The sequence below is a fragment of the Drosophila mojavensis genome, unplaced genomic scaffold, assembly GCF_018153725.1.
Source record: "Drosophila mojavensis isolate 15081-1352.22 unplaced genomic scaffold, ASM1815372v1 contig_136, whole genome shotgun sequence".
NCBI lineage: Eukaryota > Metazoa > Arthropoda > Insecta > Diptera > Drosophilidae > Drosophila > Drosophila mojavensis.
Genome location: NW_025318667.1, coordinates 17,999,882 through 18,019,521, shown reverse-complemented (window position 1 = coordinate 18,019,521; position 19,640 = coordinate 17,999,882). Strand labels below are relative to the sequence as shown.

At 43.1% G+C, this 19,640-nt stretch overlaps 1 protein-coding gene across 1 annotated transcript in view; it reads left to right on the top strand.

Annotated features, from left to right (window-relative positions):
* The first annotated feature begins 3,111 nt into the window (after positions 1-3,111).
* Positions 3,112-19,640, top strand: part of LOC6584142 (eye-specific diacylglycerol kinase-like) — a 32,099-nt gene continuing 15,570 nt past the window's right edge. The window contains 5 exon segments of the mRNA XM_032732160.2: positions 3,112-3,772; positions 4,042-4,131; positions 4,660-5,554; positions 5,661-5,695; positions 5,698-6,254. Coding sequence (XP_032588051.1) covers positions 3,380-3,772; positions 4,042-4,131; positions 4,660-5,554; positions 5,661-5,695; positions 5,698-6,254 — 1,970 coding nt within the window. The 5' untranslated portion in view covers positions 3,112-3,379.

The following is a 19,640-nucleotide window of genomic DNA, read 5'->3' as shown; positions in this document are numbered from 1 at the left end:
CATGGCTGAATTTCTCTGCAACGCAAAAGTTTTAATTTTTTGAAGTTCTGGGCATACTTTTCACATAGGCGTCAACTTTGCAGCCATAGCGGCCAGCTCATCTCCTCCAACCCTTTTCCAGCCCTAGGCTGGCCTAACCCGTCTATGCTGTGCGGCCGTGGCAGCTGTTACGCATTTCAATCAGCATTAGGTTGCTCGAAACACTTGGCTATGGGCGCCGACTTTAAAGCAGTTTATATCTTGCGTGGTTGCTTATCGCATTTGTATATCGATAAATATGCGATTGTTAGATAAGGCTGTTCGGGTTAGCAGTAGCCCGTGCCTATTGATTTGAAAGAAATTCGGAAACATGGCAATTGGAATGGAGAGAGATATAGATAGAGAGAAAGATGTAGATAATAATCTGTATATTATATATCTCAATTTACAAGGCAAATTTCTTATCTGCAAGACTCCTGCCCTTAGACCGCAACAGCTCAAGCTCAACATCTTGACCAACTTATTTGAGTCCTAAGTGATGCTAAGCTAACTTTTTAAGATCGTCAAAGTTGATTGAATCAAAATTACAGTTTTAATGTGCTTCAACAGCAATAAAAGCTCTTAATGAGTGTTGACAAGTTTGTCTACTTAAGCAGCTTAATTTGGCAACCATTTAATGAGCTCTTTGTTTTCATTTACCAGGGCATTCATATCTTCAGCATTTCAGCCTATCATTGCATATAAATCATAGCAAATTTGATGAACTGATTGTAGCTACGAAATCCAGGAGCAAATTTATTGAGCTTTCACTAGCGGTTTCAGCAAACAGTTAACGCTTCAGCTGGGGCACAGATTCAGCCCGCTCGAATCGGAATTCCCGGCGAACACGCCTAAGGGGGCTGGCTGGCTGGCTGGTTGGTTGGTTGGTTGACTGGTTTGGTTGGCTGGTTGGCTCAGTTGACTGGGCTGGTGGGCAGACGCCATTTCCGAGCTATCACAACTCCCATATCGCGCATGAGGTGGACATTGCTCATACGCCAGCGAGTCCCCAGTTGCCCCATTTGCTTGGGCCTGGGCTTGTTCCTGTGCTTGTGTTGGCTTTCTAGCTGGTATTTAGTTTGTGTTATTGTTTGCCCAGCTCTTGTTGTTGTTCCTTCTGCCCTTTATGAAAAATTATACGAAACTTTTAATTTAGTGTGCGCGCAGCTTAACAGTTGTGGGGCCAGGCCATGGCTCCATAGGTGGAGTAATGCCGGCTCAAATCCCAATGCGGCGGCTGGTTAATGTTCAAGTCGGCCGAGACGGCGGTACGGTGTGGCATAATGCGTGGGCTAACGGCAAATAAATTACGTGCTTCTACTAAGTGCGCGCTCTGCACGCTGAGCATTTGATTTGCCTCTTAAACGTGGCTGCTCGGCCGACAGCCGACAGCCGAAGGCGAATCAGGTCAAGCAGTGCGGCCTAATGATTGCACTAGAGCAAGGCTGAAAGCTACAATTCGCTGGCAACTCAACTGAAGCTGCCTTGAACCAGAAACAACAGAGCAAAGAGTTCAATTGAATAATTTTCAATGTGATTTTCAGCCAGAGTTCCGCCAGAGTTCCTGCAGAGCTGAGTGTAATGCAATATGATGTTGCCATGCAAACCTCAACGTCAACTCTGAGACTCCACTGCTGACACTTCCGGTCATTCAAATGCGAATCAATGTGCACTGCCCACATACGCAGAGGGCGGACCATCCATTACTGATATTCGACTCTGCCACTGCCGCCTAAAAGTAGGCAATGCCTTTTTTTGCCGCATGGCATTCGTGCTTATAGAGGTGAAACCAATCTGTGCTTTGTGCTCGCCTGCGTCTCGGCAAGTATTTTAGCGCGATAATTACGCGCTGCTCAAGTTCCGGACCGCTACCTATAACGGGCAGCAGCACGGGGGCGGCCCGGTGTGGGCGTGGTAGAGCAGAGCAGAGCTAGCCATGAGTACTGCGCGTTGGTTGAACTTTCGGCATTTCTGTGGAATTCAATTTCAAAGCTATATCATTTTCATTTAATTTCACGCTTTCAATTTGCCAACCGAGCGACGACAACACACTCACACACACACACACAACTAGTGGAGGGTCTTGTGGGCTATCCTTTTTGACTGCCTCTCCACCTAGTCGCCCCGTGCCACAATTCCTTTCACAGCTCTTTGTGTACAGCTCTCTCTCTCTCTTTCTCACTCTCCTTTTCTCTCTCTCTCTCTCTCTCTCTCTCTCTCTCTCTGTGTGTGTGTGCGTTTAGATGACCTCGTCCGTGCCTCGCCGTCGGCGTGCCATAATAGATTTTTGCACCTATTGTCTGTAAAACGAAACCGTAACGAGCTACTAAAATCGCTGATACCCTTAATATGCATGTGGAAGCACATGTATTTTGCTCTACCTTTTGCCATCCATCAATTTGATTGACGGCCAACATTTGACTATTTTTCGCTTCTGACGTTTTGTTTTTTTTTTCTCTCGAACTGATTGCAGATATTATGTTCGCACTCGATATGCCCCGCGCACAGATTTGTGCGTGGTATTGCAAGTGCATTGAGGGCTGTGCATTGCTTGATTGGATGCTCTTTTGATTCAGTCTCTATTTTTGGCTCTTCACGTCGATCTCGCCAACATGGATGCGATGAAAACGTTTTCCATTCACATGGGTTTCTATCGCTATTTTGTCAGCCAGCTCAGTTTAACGGGAGGTTTAACAACAGAGAGAAAAAACGAGCTCGTCTCATATTCATGAATTGTTTCATAAGTTGTTGCTTATATTTTTATTTTTATTTTCGCCTTCTCATTTTGCTGGGCCTAGTAAATGAAATTTTAAAGTTACCTATTTCCGACCCTAATCAAGACAGCAGCTGTGCGTGTGTGTGTGTGTGTAGGTGCGCGTGTGTGTGTGTGTGTGTAGGTTGGTGGTTGCAAATTAAGTTATTATTGTGAGGGTTGAGGGAGGGCGGGTGATTGGCTAAATGATGATGAAAACTTAAATGCTTTATATTATGAAAAACTAATGTAATCAATTCTTGCTTTCTCTCTCTCTCTCTCTCTTTCCCTCTCGCTCACTCACACACTTGTCACCACTTCTTCCGTCTTTAATTACAATATATAGCGAAAACTTTGATTAATTAAAAGTAAAGAAAAGCACAACAACAAAACACAAAAGCAGCTCAATGCCGAGGAGCGCCAAGCAACTCTTCGTGGACTTTTTGTGCGTTAGCCTTGTTCGCCCGTTTGCCAAGGACACCATTCAATAAACAACAACGCGAACAAAGAGCAACAAACACAAATACAAAAGAGCAAAAAACAGAAAGAAAAAAAAAAAAAAAAAAAACAAAACAAAGAACTTAATCAAATTTCCAGCAAATCATCGAAATGGAATTGAGCATCGGAATTGCCAAGCATTTAGCGAGCTATAACAACAGCAGCAGCAACATCAACAGCAGCAGCAGCAACATCAACAGAAACGGCAACAGCAACAGCAACAGCAACAACAACTGCAACAGCAATAGCAACCAGATCACTATTCGAAGTTGTTCGAAAACTGAGTTGAGCCATCGCTGCAACAAAAACAACGACAAACATCAACTGAATACCAAAAGCGACAACAGCAGCAGCAACAGCAGCTACAATAACAACAACAAAAGTAACAATAGCAATAGCACAACGATTCCGATAACAGAAATAGCAAGAACAACAACAACAACAACAACAACAACTTCAAACATTACTAACCAGCTAGATCGAACAGCCGATACGGCAGCAACAGCAACAGCAACAGCAACGACTGAAGCTGAAACAGCAACAGCCGCAACAACAACAGCCACAGCAACAACAACAACAACAACAACAACAACATTAAAAGCTGCAGCAACCGTCCATCAAGCAGCTGACAGCCTCAGCAACACCTATAATAGCTACAACAACAACAGCAACAACAACTACTACTAAGCCGGCAATAGTAACTGCAACAATCAGCAAACCGGCAGGAACAACAACTCCCAGCTACAACAACAACTGACAAACAACAACCCAAGATGCAACGTCTACGTACAACATTCACGCGTTCGCGCACGCCGACGGGCGCCGAGATGAAGATGCAGAATAGCCTCGAGGTGCCCAAGCAGGTACAATGTCCACAGCAGACTCATATATCGATTAATTATCGGAATTCGCTTAAAGTTGAGCTATCGATGAGTTATCGCAATCGATAACGGCGCACATATCAGCTCATCGATATATTGAAGCGATCGATAACTAATCATATATGATCGATAGTTATTGTGTTGTGTTATCTTATTCTCTGTGCATGTTCCTGTTATCGATTTTGTTTACATTTCAAATTTTTTATCGTTTATCGAGTGTTTACTTTTTTGCAACTTGTGCCAAGCTTTTCGTTTTCTTATCGATAACCTGCAGCATACTAATCCCAGCTATTGGCAGTGCTGCATGTTCGATAACTTATCGCTTTTGTTTGTGTTTGTCTCTGTGATTTTGTGTTGGGCCCGCATGAACGGCAGCCCCGCCTTCCTCTCTCTCGACTTCTCGGTGTCTTTGTCTCTGAGTAATGAGCAGCTATGTTTTACTCTCTCTCTATCTCTTTCTCTCTCTTTCTCCCTCTCTCTTTGTCGCGTGCTTGTGCTGTTCATTCGTAGGTGCGCTCCGCCTCGTTTGACGAGATGCAGCTGGAGGCGCAGCGCATGTCGGCCCATCTGCTGAAGCAGCAGTCGTCCTCGTCGGCGGACGAGAGATCATCGGAGGGCGGCTATCTGCAGGTGCCGCAGGCGGCGCATGCGCAACGCTCGCACAGCTTCGACTCGGCGGCTGCCTCGGTGGGCAGCGACGATTCGGGCGCCTTCTTGGAGGTGCCGCGCCGTCTGAAGGCGCGACGCAGCTCGTCGACCAAAACACCGCCGCCCTGCATCCATTGCTACTATTTGGAGCAGTACGAGAAGCAGATGAGCGCCGAGCAGCGCTACTTCATAGACCATCGCGAGCTGTCGACGCTCAGCTACAGCAACACCAGCTCCGAGGCTAGCGACGATGAGGACATTACCGAAGCGCTCGAGGATGACGAAGAAGACGATGGGGCGGAGGGGCCAGCTGACGCCGATGCAGAGCCCGATGCGGAAAGGCATAGGGAAGGGGATAGAGATGCGGATGCGGATGCGGATGCCTGCGCTGAGGCGGATGCCAGCGGAGGCACAGAGCTCGATGACGATGCGGCCGCCGAAATGGACATACGCATGTCCAACCTGAGCATGGGCAGCAGCATTGAGGAGTCGAGGGCGCGTCTGCCACGGCAAATGCGTCGCCACACGATCGGCAGCTCGGTGACCACCTCCGAGGATGAGGGCCTCGAGGGCTCCGACCACGGATCGCCGCACTTCGGCAACACGCTGCTGCCGCCACAGCCGACCACGCCCTGTGGCATCACCTTCACGCTGTCGCCCACCAACGGCGACTATCCACCATTTCCCACCTATGCGTTTCCCATTGACCCTAGCTCGCCGCCCATCACGCCCATTACGCCCACGCCGGCCGTGGTGCGCTCCAGCCCGCTACTGGAGCTGCCGCCCTCGGCTGCCAGTCATCTGCAGCTGAGTGCCACCGCCGCCGCGGCAGCTGCGGCGCTGTCGCTGCCCGCGGCGGGCAGCAGCGGCGGCACCACCACCATCAACGCCAGCCCCATTTGCATCAGCGGCGATGTGGATGAAACGGGCGTGGCGATGGGCGTGCCACCGGGCCGGGCGCGGCGTCGCTCCATATCGCGGCAGGAGGCGATATTTGTGGAGCCCACCGGCAACTCGCTGGAGAATGTGTCGCACGAGGAGGTGGACAACACCAAGTCGTCGGTGGACACGGCAGACTCGCTGGACGAAGCCTCCACGATGGCCACCTGCGGCTCCCCAACGGCCGCCAATGCGGCAGCTGCGGCAAACGCCGCTACGGCTGCTCATCACGCCGGCTTCGTGGTGCGGGACATTTATCTAACTGTGCCGGATCTGAAGCGAGATCGTGCCGCCTCAGTGGACTCGTGCTTCACGAAGCTGTCGTCGGGCGGCAAGACCGAGGAGCTGCAGCCCACCGGCGACGGCTGCTTCCTTACCGTGCCCAACATCAATGCAACCCGATCCCGCTCCGTGGACATTGTCCTGCCCACCGACGAGCAGGCGCGCTACAAGGCGCTCGCCATGACGGGCAGCGGCGGTGGCGCCAGTGGAGCAGCCGCTGGCCTCTATGCGGATGGGTAAGGCGCTCTCTCTTAACCTACATCAATTGTTTGTTTGTTTGTCTTTTTGATTGTTTTTTCGTGTTGTCTTTTGTTTCATTCCGTTTGCTTCAGTTTGGGCGATTTACTAAATATTTAACCAAAGAAATGATGATTGCTTTAACTATCGATATATCGATAAATACATAACAAACTGCTTGCGCGAGTGCTTCAGTCAGGGCAAAGCAGTTCATGATCTTCCTTTTATAGATATGCTTACAAATGGGCCGAGGAACTGACAACTGGAGTTGGATGAGCGTCCAATTAAATTGGCTCTACTTATCGATAAATATTGATATCTTTGGCTTGCAGCCTTTGGCCATATCATTTCGTAATCGGGCTAATCGACATTGAAGTCGATGAATTCGTTGAGCTTTGCCTAGCCCCATTAGTATTATCATCTTAGCTCGACACGTGTCTGCCGCTGCGATGTGGGCGAGGTCTTGCGGCTTTAAGCCTAATTAGAAAAGAGGCTCGGTTAACTGTGGGTAGCAGAAAGTTGGAACCGCATTTCATAATTCACAGGCGGTGCGCGGTCATTGACTGGACGGCTGGCTGTGCTGTGCTGTGCTGTGACAGGAGGCGCACAGGGTGTTTCGGTTGACGCATGTATAAATTATGGCGGCTGTTGTTGAAAAAGCGAGTCAGCCAAGCGATTTCCTTGAATTACAACAAAAGTAGCCCATAAATAACATTCAAACAAAGTGTCCTGTTGCCCAAACTAACAGCTAAGCGTACAGGACGAACGGACGCCGACTCCTCTATACGAATGTTGGTGGATACCCGCATATACCCAGATAGTCAGCCGAACAGCCTCGAGGACAGACGACAACCGCTTCACGCTGAGTGTCGCCCGAGTGTGGCCAATTGTGGGCAATTTGTAAGCGGGCGAAATGCTAAGCTTGGGGGTGTGGCAGCCGCTGTTGCCAAATATGGTTAAGCCGTTGTACAAACTTGTTTAGATAGATTGATGATTATGAGTTTTGCGACAGGCATGCAAGTTAATCAGCCTGAAAAAGACACAACTTTCTGATGGATAGCCAAGTTAAGCGGCTAGTTATTTGTTCTCTTTTTTCTTTCTTCGCTTGCCTCTTGCCTATGTCTCTGTTGGACATATCTGGAAAAGTTAGCCGGCACATAGATTTTATACTTTTGACGGAATCGTTGTTATCGTATCAAATCACAGCTGCGTCAAGTGAGGACAAAACGCTTGCAGCTTTAAGTGAGATTTATTGCATGTCGAGCTGCAAATTAAAAAGCTAGTTTTAAGGCCAAGGCACACTGGATATAGACCAAGGGACTTTAAAGTCTTTGTAATTAAAATGTAAATATTGTAAATATATGGACTGAGCTGCTGAAATGCTGACAAATCTAAAGCCAAAGCTCTCGTGTGAGCTGCCTTCAAACTAGTTACTTTAGCTTATATTAAAGCTCATGAGTGAGCTAAGAGACAACACTATAGCCATAAAAAAAGCTCTCGTGTGAGCGCCCTTAAAGCTAGCTACTCTAGGGTCTAATCTAAGCTCTAACAGCACAAAGCCCTCCGAAACATTTATACAATTATATTAAAGCTCATGAGTTAAGAGACTAACAACTCTCTGGCCATACCCTAAGTCTTATATGTGAGCTAGCTACTCTAATAAAGCTCATGAGTGAGTTAAGAGACAACTGACTCCGCTCTGGCCATACGCTAAAGCTCCTGTGTGGGCTGTCTTAAAGCTCTCTACACAGGAACCTAATCCAAGCTCTACTTATAACTGACTAATCTTTAATATTTACTGATTTTTGTGGGCTTTTGTTTACATATTTGAAATTTATGTTAAGTTCTTGACTTTGCCCACATTCAGCATAATTTTGTCTGATACTCGCACACACACACATACACACACACACACACACCCTGACATATATTTTCTAATTCCTGGTCAAATTTACTAAGATTTCTCTTTCATCTCCATTGCAGGTACGTATATATGTGTGTATATATCATGGTCAACTGAATTTGAACTGCCCATAGGCCGGCAGAAAATGAAACCACAGTCAATTTGCGCAGATAAGTATTGATAGCTGTTAGCCTTAAGCGGGGCCGAAAGACAAGCAGAAGAAGAAGAAGAAGAGGGAGATGCCACTCAGTATTGTATTTACACACGAGAGATTTCCTTTTTAATTTCCGATTCATGTGGCTACGTGGTGCAGGCACAGATCGGGCAGTGGGCGGGTATGGATGGGCGTGGGCGTGGGCGTGTGTGATTGGGATGTTCATTTATGAACGGATTTCTATATAAATATTTGCTGATGTTTATTTTTTTGTAATCTTGATTTGTTGTTCTTGTTCTTGTTCTTGTTCTCGTTGTTGTTGTTATTGTTGTTGTTGTTGTTGGGGGTATATTAGCAGGCATGTGGCTGGGCATTTGGCTTGCGCCCCGAGCGGATGCCAATGGCCATCATAAAGTTGATTTTTGATTTACGATGCCCAAGCGTGACATGTTATTGTCTATCTGCACCACCCGTCGCACCACCCACTCCGATGAGGGGTGGAGTGGTTGGCCAATGGCCACCCCCAGCTATTAACTGGCCAATGATATGTTTAATTTTTTGACCTTTTGCTCAATAAAAAGGAAAATATTATAAAATCATTCAATCATGCGGCGCATGTCGACATCGCAGCCAGCCATTCATCCAACCAGTCAACCAGCCTGTTTAGTTTAGTTTTTTTTTCTTGTTTCTTTCTGCTTCGCTTCCCTTTTTTTGGTGGCTACATGCGGCTCATTCATGCGAATTCGATGGCCATCATTGTGGCTGTGTTTCTTTTTTTTTTTTTTTTTTTTACGCTCCCTTGGGCAGCTCAAGCAGCAACAGCGATAACAATAATAATAATAAAAAAACAACAACAACAGCAAACAGTGAACTTCATTTTTATGACAATGGCGAAAATAATTTTATGAAAATTCTCCCCAGAGGCGCAAAGAATTGCAGGCATCTAAATTACCATAAATACCAGAGGCGTTGTGGGAGCATTTGAAAAGTGGAGAAAGTGCGAGACGTGAGGAAAGCGGCGTGAGCGGGTTCATTATAGCCACTGACCCGGCCATTAAAGGGGCACTTTAGCCCAGAGGCTGGCGCACGGCTCATTGATGTTAATCATTGTAACTGCTGTAAATAGCCAAAATGTGATAGATTAGCAGTGTGAGATCCTAAAACGATCAACTACTCGAACTGAAATGTAGAAAGTTAACTGTCAACTGATCCAAGCAATGCAATAGCTATTCACAATGGGAGGCGTGAGTTGGGCAATTTTTAGCAGACTAATTGTAGAGCTCGATCAGCGATCAATGCGACACGGCGATATTTGATTATAGTCAGAAGAGTTTTTCCTAAATCCCAATACTCGAAGCTCTTCCGCGTTGGGGCTAATGCCCTTTATCATGCTTTAATACTAACAGAAGTGAACAAAATTTTGGTAAGACTTAAAAAACCTATACTTCCTTGAAAACCTATACTTACTAGAAATCTGATACTTAAAAATTTAATGGGAAATAAGATAATAATAGCCTCACATGCATAATATTGTAGACATACTCTAAACTAAAATTAAAGCAAGCTTTGTAGCCAATTGTAAGACTACCAAATACGTAACGGTATTATATAAGAAATATAAGACCTCATAGACATTTTAAAAAAATTTTCCGTACACATGTCATATAGAAGATCTCAAATACTCATTGTAATTGAAATTACCTGGTTCTATAATCGATTTTAGTACTACAAAATTAGTCTTGCCAATGTCCAAAAAGTTAACATTGGTAAAACTATATATAACTATATATAAGAAAATTGATTAATTATAGATGATATAAAATACGCACAACATTGATTTCAATATTTATATATACATATATAGAGTATTTATAGATTTCTATAATTACAGACTCGTCTCAGTTGAGCGATCTGTGAAATATTTTTGCATTTGATCTAATATTTAATAATAAGCGCACAAATGGTTTCGCTTAACTGTGAGAGATCATGTGATTCGACTATAAATTATATGCCCATAATATTCGCATTTAAATCAAATTTTCGGTGTATTTCACCCGAGTGAGTAACGATCTATAATTTTGATGGGATGGCTTCACAATACGTTTGATCCATCATCAGATTTATGGAATCAATGATTGGCCTATAATTGAAAATCCCTAATGTAGAACTGACGTCATCTCATATTAAATATAATACCCAAGATGAAATATGTATATAAATTAGTTCTATTTCATTGAATTACATTCCATATACATACATATATTGTGTGAGGCGTTAATCTGGATTGTGTGTTCGTCCATTTGGATGCTGCATATCGCTGCACTCTAATTGACTTCTGATGGCCACTAAATTTTTCGGCTAGACCATAAAAATGTCTATCGTAATGCTGTCGATGCTATTGTCCATGTCCCGGGCCGGGCGGGGCTGGGGACGTGCTCTGCTCGGAGTTCCAGTTCCGGATTGCTGACGCACACCGCAAATAGCCAGCGCAACAAGAGGCAGCTAAAACAACAAGCAGATTTCTGTTTTTTGCTAGCCCATACCCTGGACTCATTACACGTGTGGCGGGGAGTATTGGGTCTGTGTTTTAGAAGAAAAGAATGATTAGAGGAATTTGAGATTCAATGGAGATTCATTTTGATGAATGAATTAGACTTTTCCGGGCTGGTCATATAGATTAGGCAGTATTATCTAATATATTGGCCTCAAATGCTCATTAGCTATAAGTGAGGCAGGTGCTTGTTACAGGGCATCTATTAGTCGGTCAGCTTAAGGGCTGTGCTTGCCTTCACTTGTCTGGCAACTACGTCATCAACAATCGTCAATCGTCAGTCCGTCAGTCGTGTGTGTACGCGTCGTGGCGGCGACTGCGGGGACTGGGGGGGCGACGGCTGCAAAACGCCAACAACAAAGGCAACGAAATTGAAATGCAAATTGAAGGCACAAAAGCGAAAAATGCCAGCGAACAATCAAAGCGAGACAAAAGCAGCGCAGCGCAGCTAAAAATGTCACCATGGAAATATGAAAGCAAAGCAGCAGGCGCAAGAGATCCCAACAAATTCACAAATTACCCCCCCAACCTAACCCACCCACCCACACGAATGAACAAGCGAACGAAAGAGCACGATCTTACAGTACGCACACACACACACACACACACACACACACACACACACACAATACCGACACACACATTAGCCACACTAGAGAACGTCACACAAAACTCACCACAAATCGGAGGTGACAAAGCGCGCAACTTGGCGATCTGCTGACGCTGCCGTCGACGCCGACGCTGACGCCGACGCTGACGCCGACGCAGACGACCGGCGCTGGCTGCTGCTGCGTCAGCCGCCGCTCGACGGCCGATCGCTGCCTCAGTTGCCGTGTGTGGTTGGACGCCGCCAGCCAACGAAAAGAACGTGAACGTGAACCGTAAAGAGTCGCAGCGCATTAACTCACGCACGCACGCTAGCACGAGGCACGCGCCGGCTCGTGAGCATAACAAAAGAAATATTTAAAATTCTATTGAATATAGATTTCATGCATAAATCACTGTGACAAATGTGTAAAGAAGTGTGTGCGCCAATACGAAATGATTTTGTTTTTTTTTTTTTTATGTTTACTATATTATTTGTTTGTTTGTGCAGTAGCTGCGACTGCGACTGCGCTCAGGCAGCGGATCTATGAGCAGCGCAAAATTTAGTTAAACTAGCAGCAAAACAAATTTTATGCAATTTTGCTATCAACTCATGTAACATGTTGTTGTTGTTGTTGCAATTGTTATTGCTATTGTTTTGATCTGCTAAAGTGAAATATGTCAAATCAAAACAACAACAAACCGTGGGCGTTAAGCAATGGGCGTGTCACTCACTGTGCGCTCTGGCTAATTGACAGCATTTCAGCATTTGATATTTCACAGAACATTCGGTCATTTGACTCGCTTAGCAGGGGCAATGTTTAATTTAATTAATCGATGAACTTGAAAACAAAAAAACAAAAAAAAACACACACACAAAAACCACGCACACTCACACACGCACTCACACACACACACACACACTCACTCACACCTCATCGCACGCTCAAACTAAAAATAAGCTGATGAGTCGTTAGCGACGTAGACATGTAAACAAACGCACGAGCAGTGTTGTAAAGCGCGCTTGGAGTGCTCCCGGCAATATGGCCGTAACACTGAATTTAATGGAGCAACACAGCTTAGGCAGTTTTCGAAGCTTGGAAACACATTCGATCAGCAGTTAGTCCAGTTTTTGTTGCTGATTCGCAGCGACAAGTTCATTCAACTCGATTTAAGCACTGTGTATTCCAGTATTTCAATTAACTTGAAAACAAATTATTTTCATAAACATTTAACTCGGATTGTTCATACTTAAAATATACAACAAGTGCCTGCAGTTTGAAATGTGATCTGGCTCACAGCTTGAGAAATGCGGCAGACATATTTATTGACGAAACGTTTAACTCGTTTCTTCCTTAAGTTCGTTGAAGGAGTTCTATATAAAAAGAAGTATGAAAGAGTTTTATATTCAATAAAACAATATTCAAATATTAGCAGTCGAGCTGTGAACAAATTAATTGCTAGAAAGTTTTTCCCTTAAAAACAAAATTAAGTTGACTTCGACTTCAATTCTTTGCAGGATTTGATTTGTAAATTCCTAAATTTTTTGCATAAACTAAACAAAGTCAATAAAGTTTTATTACTAAAAATAAATTAAATAAATACAAATTTAAAATAAATAAATAAATTGAATAATAATACAAATATTTAGAAATAAATAAAATAATAGTAATCTATAGAGATCTTCCTTAAACAATTAAAAATTGATTTGAGCTTAAAAATCGGCAAAACTATTGAAAAGTGAAAGGAGAAATTTATTTCTAAATTTGATAAATAATTTATATAAGAGAAAATAAAGAAATCCGCAATATTTAGAGCCCTTTAATACTGAATTTTAAAATATAAAAATATTCAAATATTTTCAAATTAAATACTTAGATTTTTTCCATAAGCAGAACTACAAAATTGATTTGCTTTATTTATATTTTTTATTAGAAACATTCGCAAGCTTCATAAATCTAACAAAGTCAACATTTTCAGTGGTCTTCATTAATAAATGTTAAAATGCATTAAAATATATAGCCAGCCAGCCGCCTAAGCAGCTGTAAAAACAGATTTGAATACAAATTTCTGTCCAAATATTTTGATTTCGGAATTTCAAAATTTAGCGCATAAATTAAACAAAGTCAACATAATTATTTAGAGCCTTTGATCATTGTATCAAGCACTAGAAACGCTTCAATCAATTCTAGAGCAACAATTCGCTAGTCTAAAGTTCAAGGGGATTTCGAATAGTTCAACTCAGGTGATTTAATTTTAATTTGGCTCAGCTGTGTCACTATGTAGCAGCTTGTTTGATACATTTTACCTTTTGTTGCTGCTGTTGCTGCTGTTGCTGTGGCAGAGTGTGTGCAACACTTTGTGGCATGTGTGTGGCGCAATGCTGCTGTTGTTGGCGTCGCAATAGTTTTTGCTGCTCGCTGGTGGGTGTGGCACTTGAACCAAGAGGCTAACTGCCAGCCATGACATTTCGAGAATTTCGCACTCATTTAAACGATCGCAGCAGCAGCAGCAACAACAACAACAACAACAACAATTACGTCGCGTTTCGTCTATTTGGCTTGATTTATTATGTTTTTGTTTTTTTTCTTACGTTTTCTTTTTTTTTTTTTTTTGGGTTTTGCCTTTAGCGTTTGCTGTTGCCAGCGTCAGTATCAGCATCAGCGTCGCTGCCGCTGTTGTTGTTGTTGTTGTTGTTGTTGGTGTGATGGCAGCTGCGCCAAGAAAACATCAGAGGGCAGCCAGCCAAGTCGAGCACGCCCCTCACATTTCGAGTGCGGGGCGGATCGCTGGCATGGCAGCCAACCGGCATATTGCGCATACGCCCAGCGAGCCAAATATTGTAAATGTGCAATTTATGGCCAACTAATATCCAGTGGCAATTTATGACTGCATAAAATTGTACATTTTAATCAAAAGAGCGCTCGCTTTTGCGGCTGCCGGCCGACGGCCAATCGGCCAATCGGCCCACCGGCACAAGGCACGCTTCCACCTGCCACCGGCCCAAAGCCCCGACAGAAATTCGACAACAACTACAACAACAAAAAAAGAATAATTTGTGTAGAAAGCAACAAGCGAGGAAAACAGGAATAGAAATGTGAAAATACAAAAATACTGAAAATTATGTTAAAAATAAATATCAAGTCACACACATGTTTTAGATTTGAAACGTTCGACTCGCTGCTGTTGTTGTTGTTGTTGCGGTTGCTGATGCTGGTGTTGTTTCTTATAATTAACTTAAGTATTTTTAGCAAAAGAAATTAACAACAACAGCGACGGCGACGGCGACGGCGACAGCGACAGCAGCCGCAGCCGCAGCACCAACAACAACGCAAACGCAGACACTAGAACAACAAAGCAACAACAGCAACAACAACAACAGCAAATCGCAAAAGGCAAATCAAGTATTTCAATTAAAATACGAAAAACGTAAATTCAAATACCGCACCGCAAAAGCACAGCAAGTAAGAGCAGAGAGTAAGAGGCGAGTCAGCTCGACTAGCTGATGCCCTTACCAATTTTACATATTCATAAAAATCGAATTGAAAATGCGATAAATCAAATACAGGGTCTGCTCGACTAGCTGATGCCCTAACCGCTAGACATATTCAGATCAACTAAATAATTTGAGATCGAGCTTAACTGAGAATCCCAATATAGAATTCAAATCTCTTGCATGTAGAGCTGGTATACAAGGCATAATAATCTCTATATATGTATGTATATATATATATATACTTGTATACATGTGCATATGCAACTCTAATACTGTTGCCCGCTGCACATAAACCACTTTCAACCATTTATGTGCCCTTGCAGCAACCACTTATGCCCGTCGCTCTGCACTCAGCGTATAAAAACCAGAAAAAAACATTTTTTTTTCTCGCTTAACGTCGCCAACAAATTTGCAAATCGCACGAAAAAAGAAAAATAAAACTGGGGAAAAAATAAAATGCGCACACACACATGTAAAGCTCTTACTATGTGTATGTGTGTGTGCGTGTTTCGAAATGTTACATTTTTTTACTCATGCGAAATACTGCGAGAGTCCAGCTCTTGCCCTAATCCTGATGCCCTTAGCGCTTTGTCAGTTTATTTATTAGCCGGCTAAAATCCTTTACATGTCTCTATGCCCTGACCTCGTCCCCTATCTGGCTCCCCCTTCTCTATCTGATTCTGTTTTAGCAACTCTTGCGCTCTCTGTCAAGCTTGTTGTTGCTTTTTTGATTTGTTTGCTCGCCGCTTAAAATTCATTCATAAATTTTCCAGTCTGTGATAAAAATTCATTGTGCAATAGATTAGAAAACTGTTTCCATGTTGACTTTTCAGCTGGCACACACACACACACACATACTTACACAAGCTCAGCCAGTTTAAACAAATTTGAATCAACAATTGCTAGATTAGTTTTTTAGCGCTCCCCGTTGTTAGTTTGTTCTTTCAAAGGTTTATCGGGCCACAAAACAAAATTGTTTCACTGTTTGCCAGCGAAGCATTAAGGTTCCACGCAAGGTATTCTCTGGAAAGGTGGCGGAAAAAGAGAGATAGAAGATGGTGAAAGATAAAGAAGAACTGAACATTTTATAGTTTAAATTTATTATTATGATAGATAGATAACACAAATGCATATATATATATATATATATATATATATATATATATATATATATATATATAAATATATATATATATATTTTTTTTTTTTATTAAATTTATTTACTTTTATTTCTTGTATAAATATACATAAATTGGGGCTTGGCATAGACAGAATATCTACACGGCTATACAGAGATATGTTTGTACTTGGGCAAACGCTACTCTTTCTTGGAATTGGCATATTTATGTATCAACAATTCGATTATAGAGAATTCGGGCTGCCATTACTTTAAGATCAACCAACACACACTCGAACTGATTTGGCCTGTTTCTGTGTCGTTTCTCGTTTCCTGCCCTCCAGCTGCGCCCATTTTCCAATTTTCTGTGAGCTTTGCTAATTATGGTCTAACTTTTTGACACAACAGCAACAAGAACAGCAACAACAATGGCAACAGCAATAGCAACAGCAATATCTCAAATGGAAAATAAGAATGTCGCCTCCACGTAGAGCTAAAGTGGCCGTAGCCTGACCTACTTGGCATCCCAGCACCCAGCCCAGTTACCATTTCCCACCTGTGCTTCCTGCCAGCCCTTGTCACCGTTACCAACACCGACACCAACACCGACACCAACACCAACACCGGCACCGGCACCGTCACCGACACCGGCTTTGGCATCGCCAGCTGTTTCTCATCAGTGCTCCGCTCTGCTTATTCTGCTTCGGTTTGTCTGCAAACTTTTGCTGAAAATCTGCGCAATCGCTCGACGTCCTGTTCCCTAAAACCCCAACAAAGCCAACTGTCTCGCGCTGGCTACCCACTGAGGGGGAAACGCCTTAGCCCCAAAGCCTAGATGCCAACGCAAATTTCCGTATTTCTTATTGAAATGTTTGCAATCGTTTTGCGTGCGCCGCGTCTCTCGTCTCGCTGCTCGCTGTTTGTCCTTGGCTGCGTCCTGCTGCCCGTTTCATTTTCAAATGCTCTTCCAGCCAAAACGCTTAATGCCAATTAAGAATATTAATGTCATTGGCAGCGACGGTCGTTTATTGTGGTGTGCGTCTGCCTCTTCCAATCTGTGAAGCAAGCCCGAGGCACTTCCAGTGTCCGCTGGCTGCTGGCTGGCTCCTGGTGCCATCTGCAGGCTTCGTTCGTTTTGTTGGCAGTGCAGATGCATTGCTGAATCTCGAGCGAGCATCGGTGGGGCAGCTCTTCAAGCTGCTGCGCCTTCGAATGCTCGTTCGCATTGTTAATATTCATTAGCCTCGAAATCCTTACTCGAGCTGTTGCCATTTGCACGAAAGAGCTTAGAGCTCAAGTTGCCAGTTGCCAGTTGCCAGTTGCCAGTTGCCAGTTACCCTTTTTCGCTCCCTCTCCGCCTCTCCGCCTCTCCGCCACTCCGCCTCTCTGCCTCTATCTCACTCACCGTTCATCAGTCTATCTCATTTGTGCTCTGTCGTTCGGCACGTTCTCCCACTCCCAACAGCCACCAATTGAATACACAGGCACCATTAATCGCAATCACAAACGAGAAGACGTGCAGATAATTTTTCATTTTGCGCAGCTCGAACGTACTTTTCATTGGCCAAATAAATTATATATATACATATAAATCTATATGTATATATATTACATATTTATATACGTATGTCCATACTCAATTCACTGTAGAGTTGTGACCGGTTATTAATAGCAGTAACTGTAATTGTATCAATATGCCAAGCCAAGCCACACAAAATTCAATGCCGAAATAGACTTCAAGCTGTTGCGTGCGCAACGCTGCGTATACGTTACTTTATTAATTAGACAGCAGCATAGGACGAAAAGCGCGAGAGGCAGCGAGAGAGAGGAGAGTGCAAGGGTGACTGCCACCAAGCAAGCTTAAATTAGTCACTTTCATACAATTTGCAAACTTTCCAAGTATTTACTTCTTTTTCTTTTCTAACTGAGTAGATGGCAAAAGTTCTTGGCGAAGTACATACGGTCGAGCTATTTAGAGTTTTCATACACAAAATTCCTTATCGATTATATTTGGTGACTGCAGATTTAGCTAGCTGTAGGGAGAAAGGACTTAGCTATCTATGGGAAGATTTGGGATTGGCTCTAAAGGGAATGAAACGAAGATATGAAACATCACATTTTGATGCTTCAATACAGTCGAGTCTCGATAATTTATATTCCGCTAAATAAAAAATCACGGTGAATGGAAAAAAAAAGTTATATGGCCTTGGACGAAATTTGTTGTCGATAATGTAAATCGTGTAAAAAAAAAAAAAAAAAAAAAAAAAAAAAAAAAAAAAAAAAAATATCTCCTTGCCATTTCGAATTATTGAGACTTCACTGTACATGTTCCGAGTCTTCCTCATACACATGATGTCTTTAGATCCATGACTTTTTTGGATGCTTTTAGCTAGAGCCAAGTCCGAATAATTTTGATTAATCTAAGGTTTAACTTTAGCAGTATTTTTGGTTGCCGAGCAGCAATTCTAACTGCGTGTGGGGCAAAAAACTTTTCAGCACAACTGTTATACGCACTATGATAGCAAAAAGCCGCAAATCTAAGCCATGTAGGAAAAAAGTGGATTTGTTCTGCACAATATATGGACTACATTAACGCACAGGCAGTGCATCAAAATACTTTTTTAACATGCTCAAAATTAAATAATATTTTAGCGCTAAATTTACTGTGCTGGCAAACAATTACACGCAATATTTTTTGTAGTCCTGTTTTTCGAATATAAAAAATATATTTATTTGCTGAAATGAAACAAGATGTTATCTCACTTTGTTTCGCAAAGAATTAAGCAGAGTTCAGCACAATATGGAAATTATATAGTAATAATATAGCAAATATATTCAACATTAATTAACGAAGAACGGGCAGGCGAAGCACCTTGAAGATTCTTGATTGTCTTTGAGTTTGTGCAGTTGTAACTCGCTTTGAGTGCGCTCTAAATGGCAAATGCTTATCGTTTACGAGCACACAAAGGAATATATGCAAATATTTATTATATATGTATGTACATATATACTAAATGCGATGCGGCTCTTACAACAAAGTCATAATATTATTGGCAAGATATCGCGATATTCCCACAGCAAAATTCTTTTCATAATCATTTTGGCTGCTCGATAGAGCGTGAGAGAGGGAGGGGGAGCGGGAGAGGGTGGGCAAGAGCTAAACGATAATAATAATATTTTTATTATGTCGCAAGAGTCGGCGAGTGTCCGCTGAGTGAATTTCTAGTTCGTGGCGTAAACGTAAACGCAAACGTAAATGCAAATTTGCAAATTGCAAAGTGTCATTTATTGAAAAGAGTACGAAAATGTTCTCAAGGTTTTTATTGATTTTGTCAGAGCGGACCGAGAGCAGAGCAGTTGGAGACGCAGAGGCGTGGCCCAGTTGGCATTGAATGCGATGCGGTCTCCGCTCATCGCTCTGCACCGTCTAATCAGCTGGCCCCGACACAGATAGAAAGGGGTACAGTCCGCCTGGACAGTTGTCCGTCCCTTAAACGATGACCATTCAGACTCAGACACCGATTTATTGATTCAGACTCAAAGTCAGACTCACACACTCACTCAGTTTTAGTTTCGAAT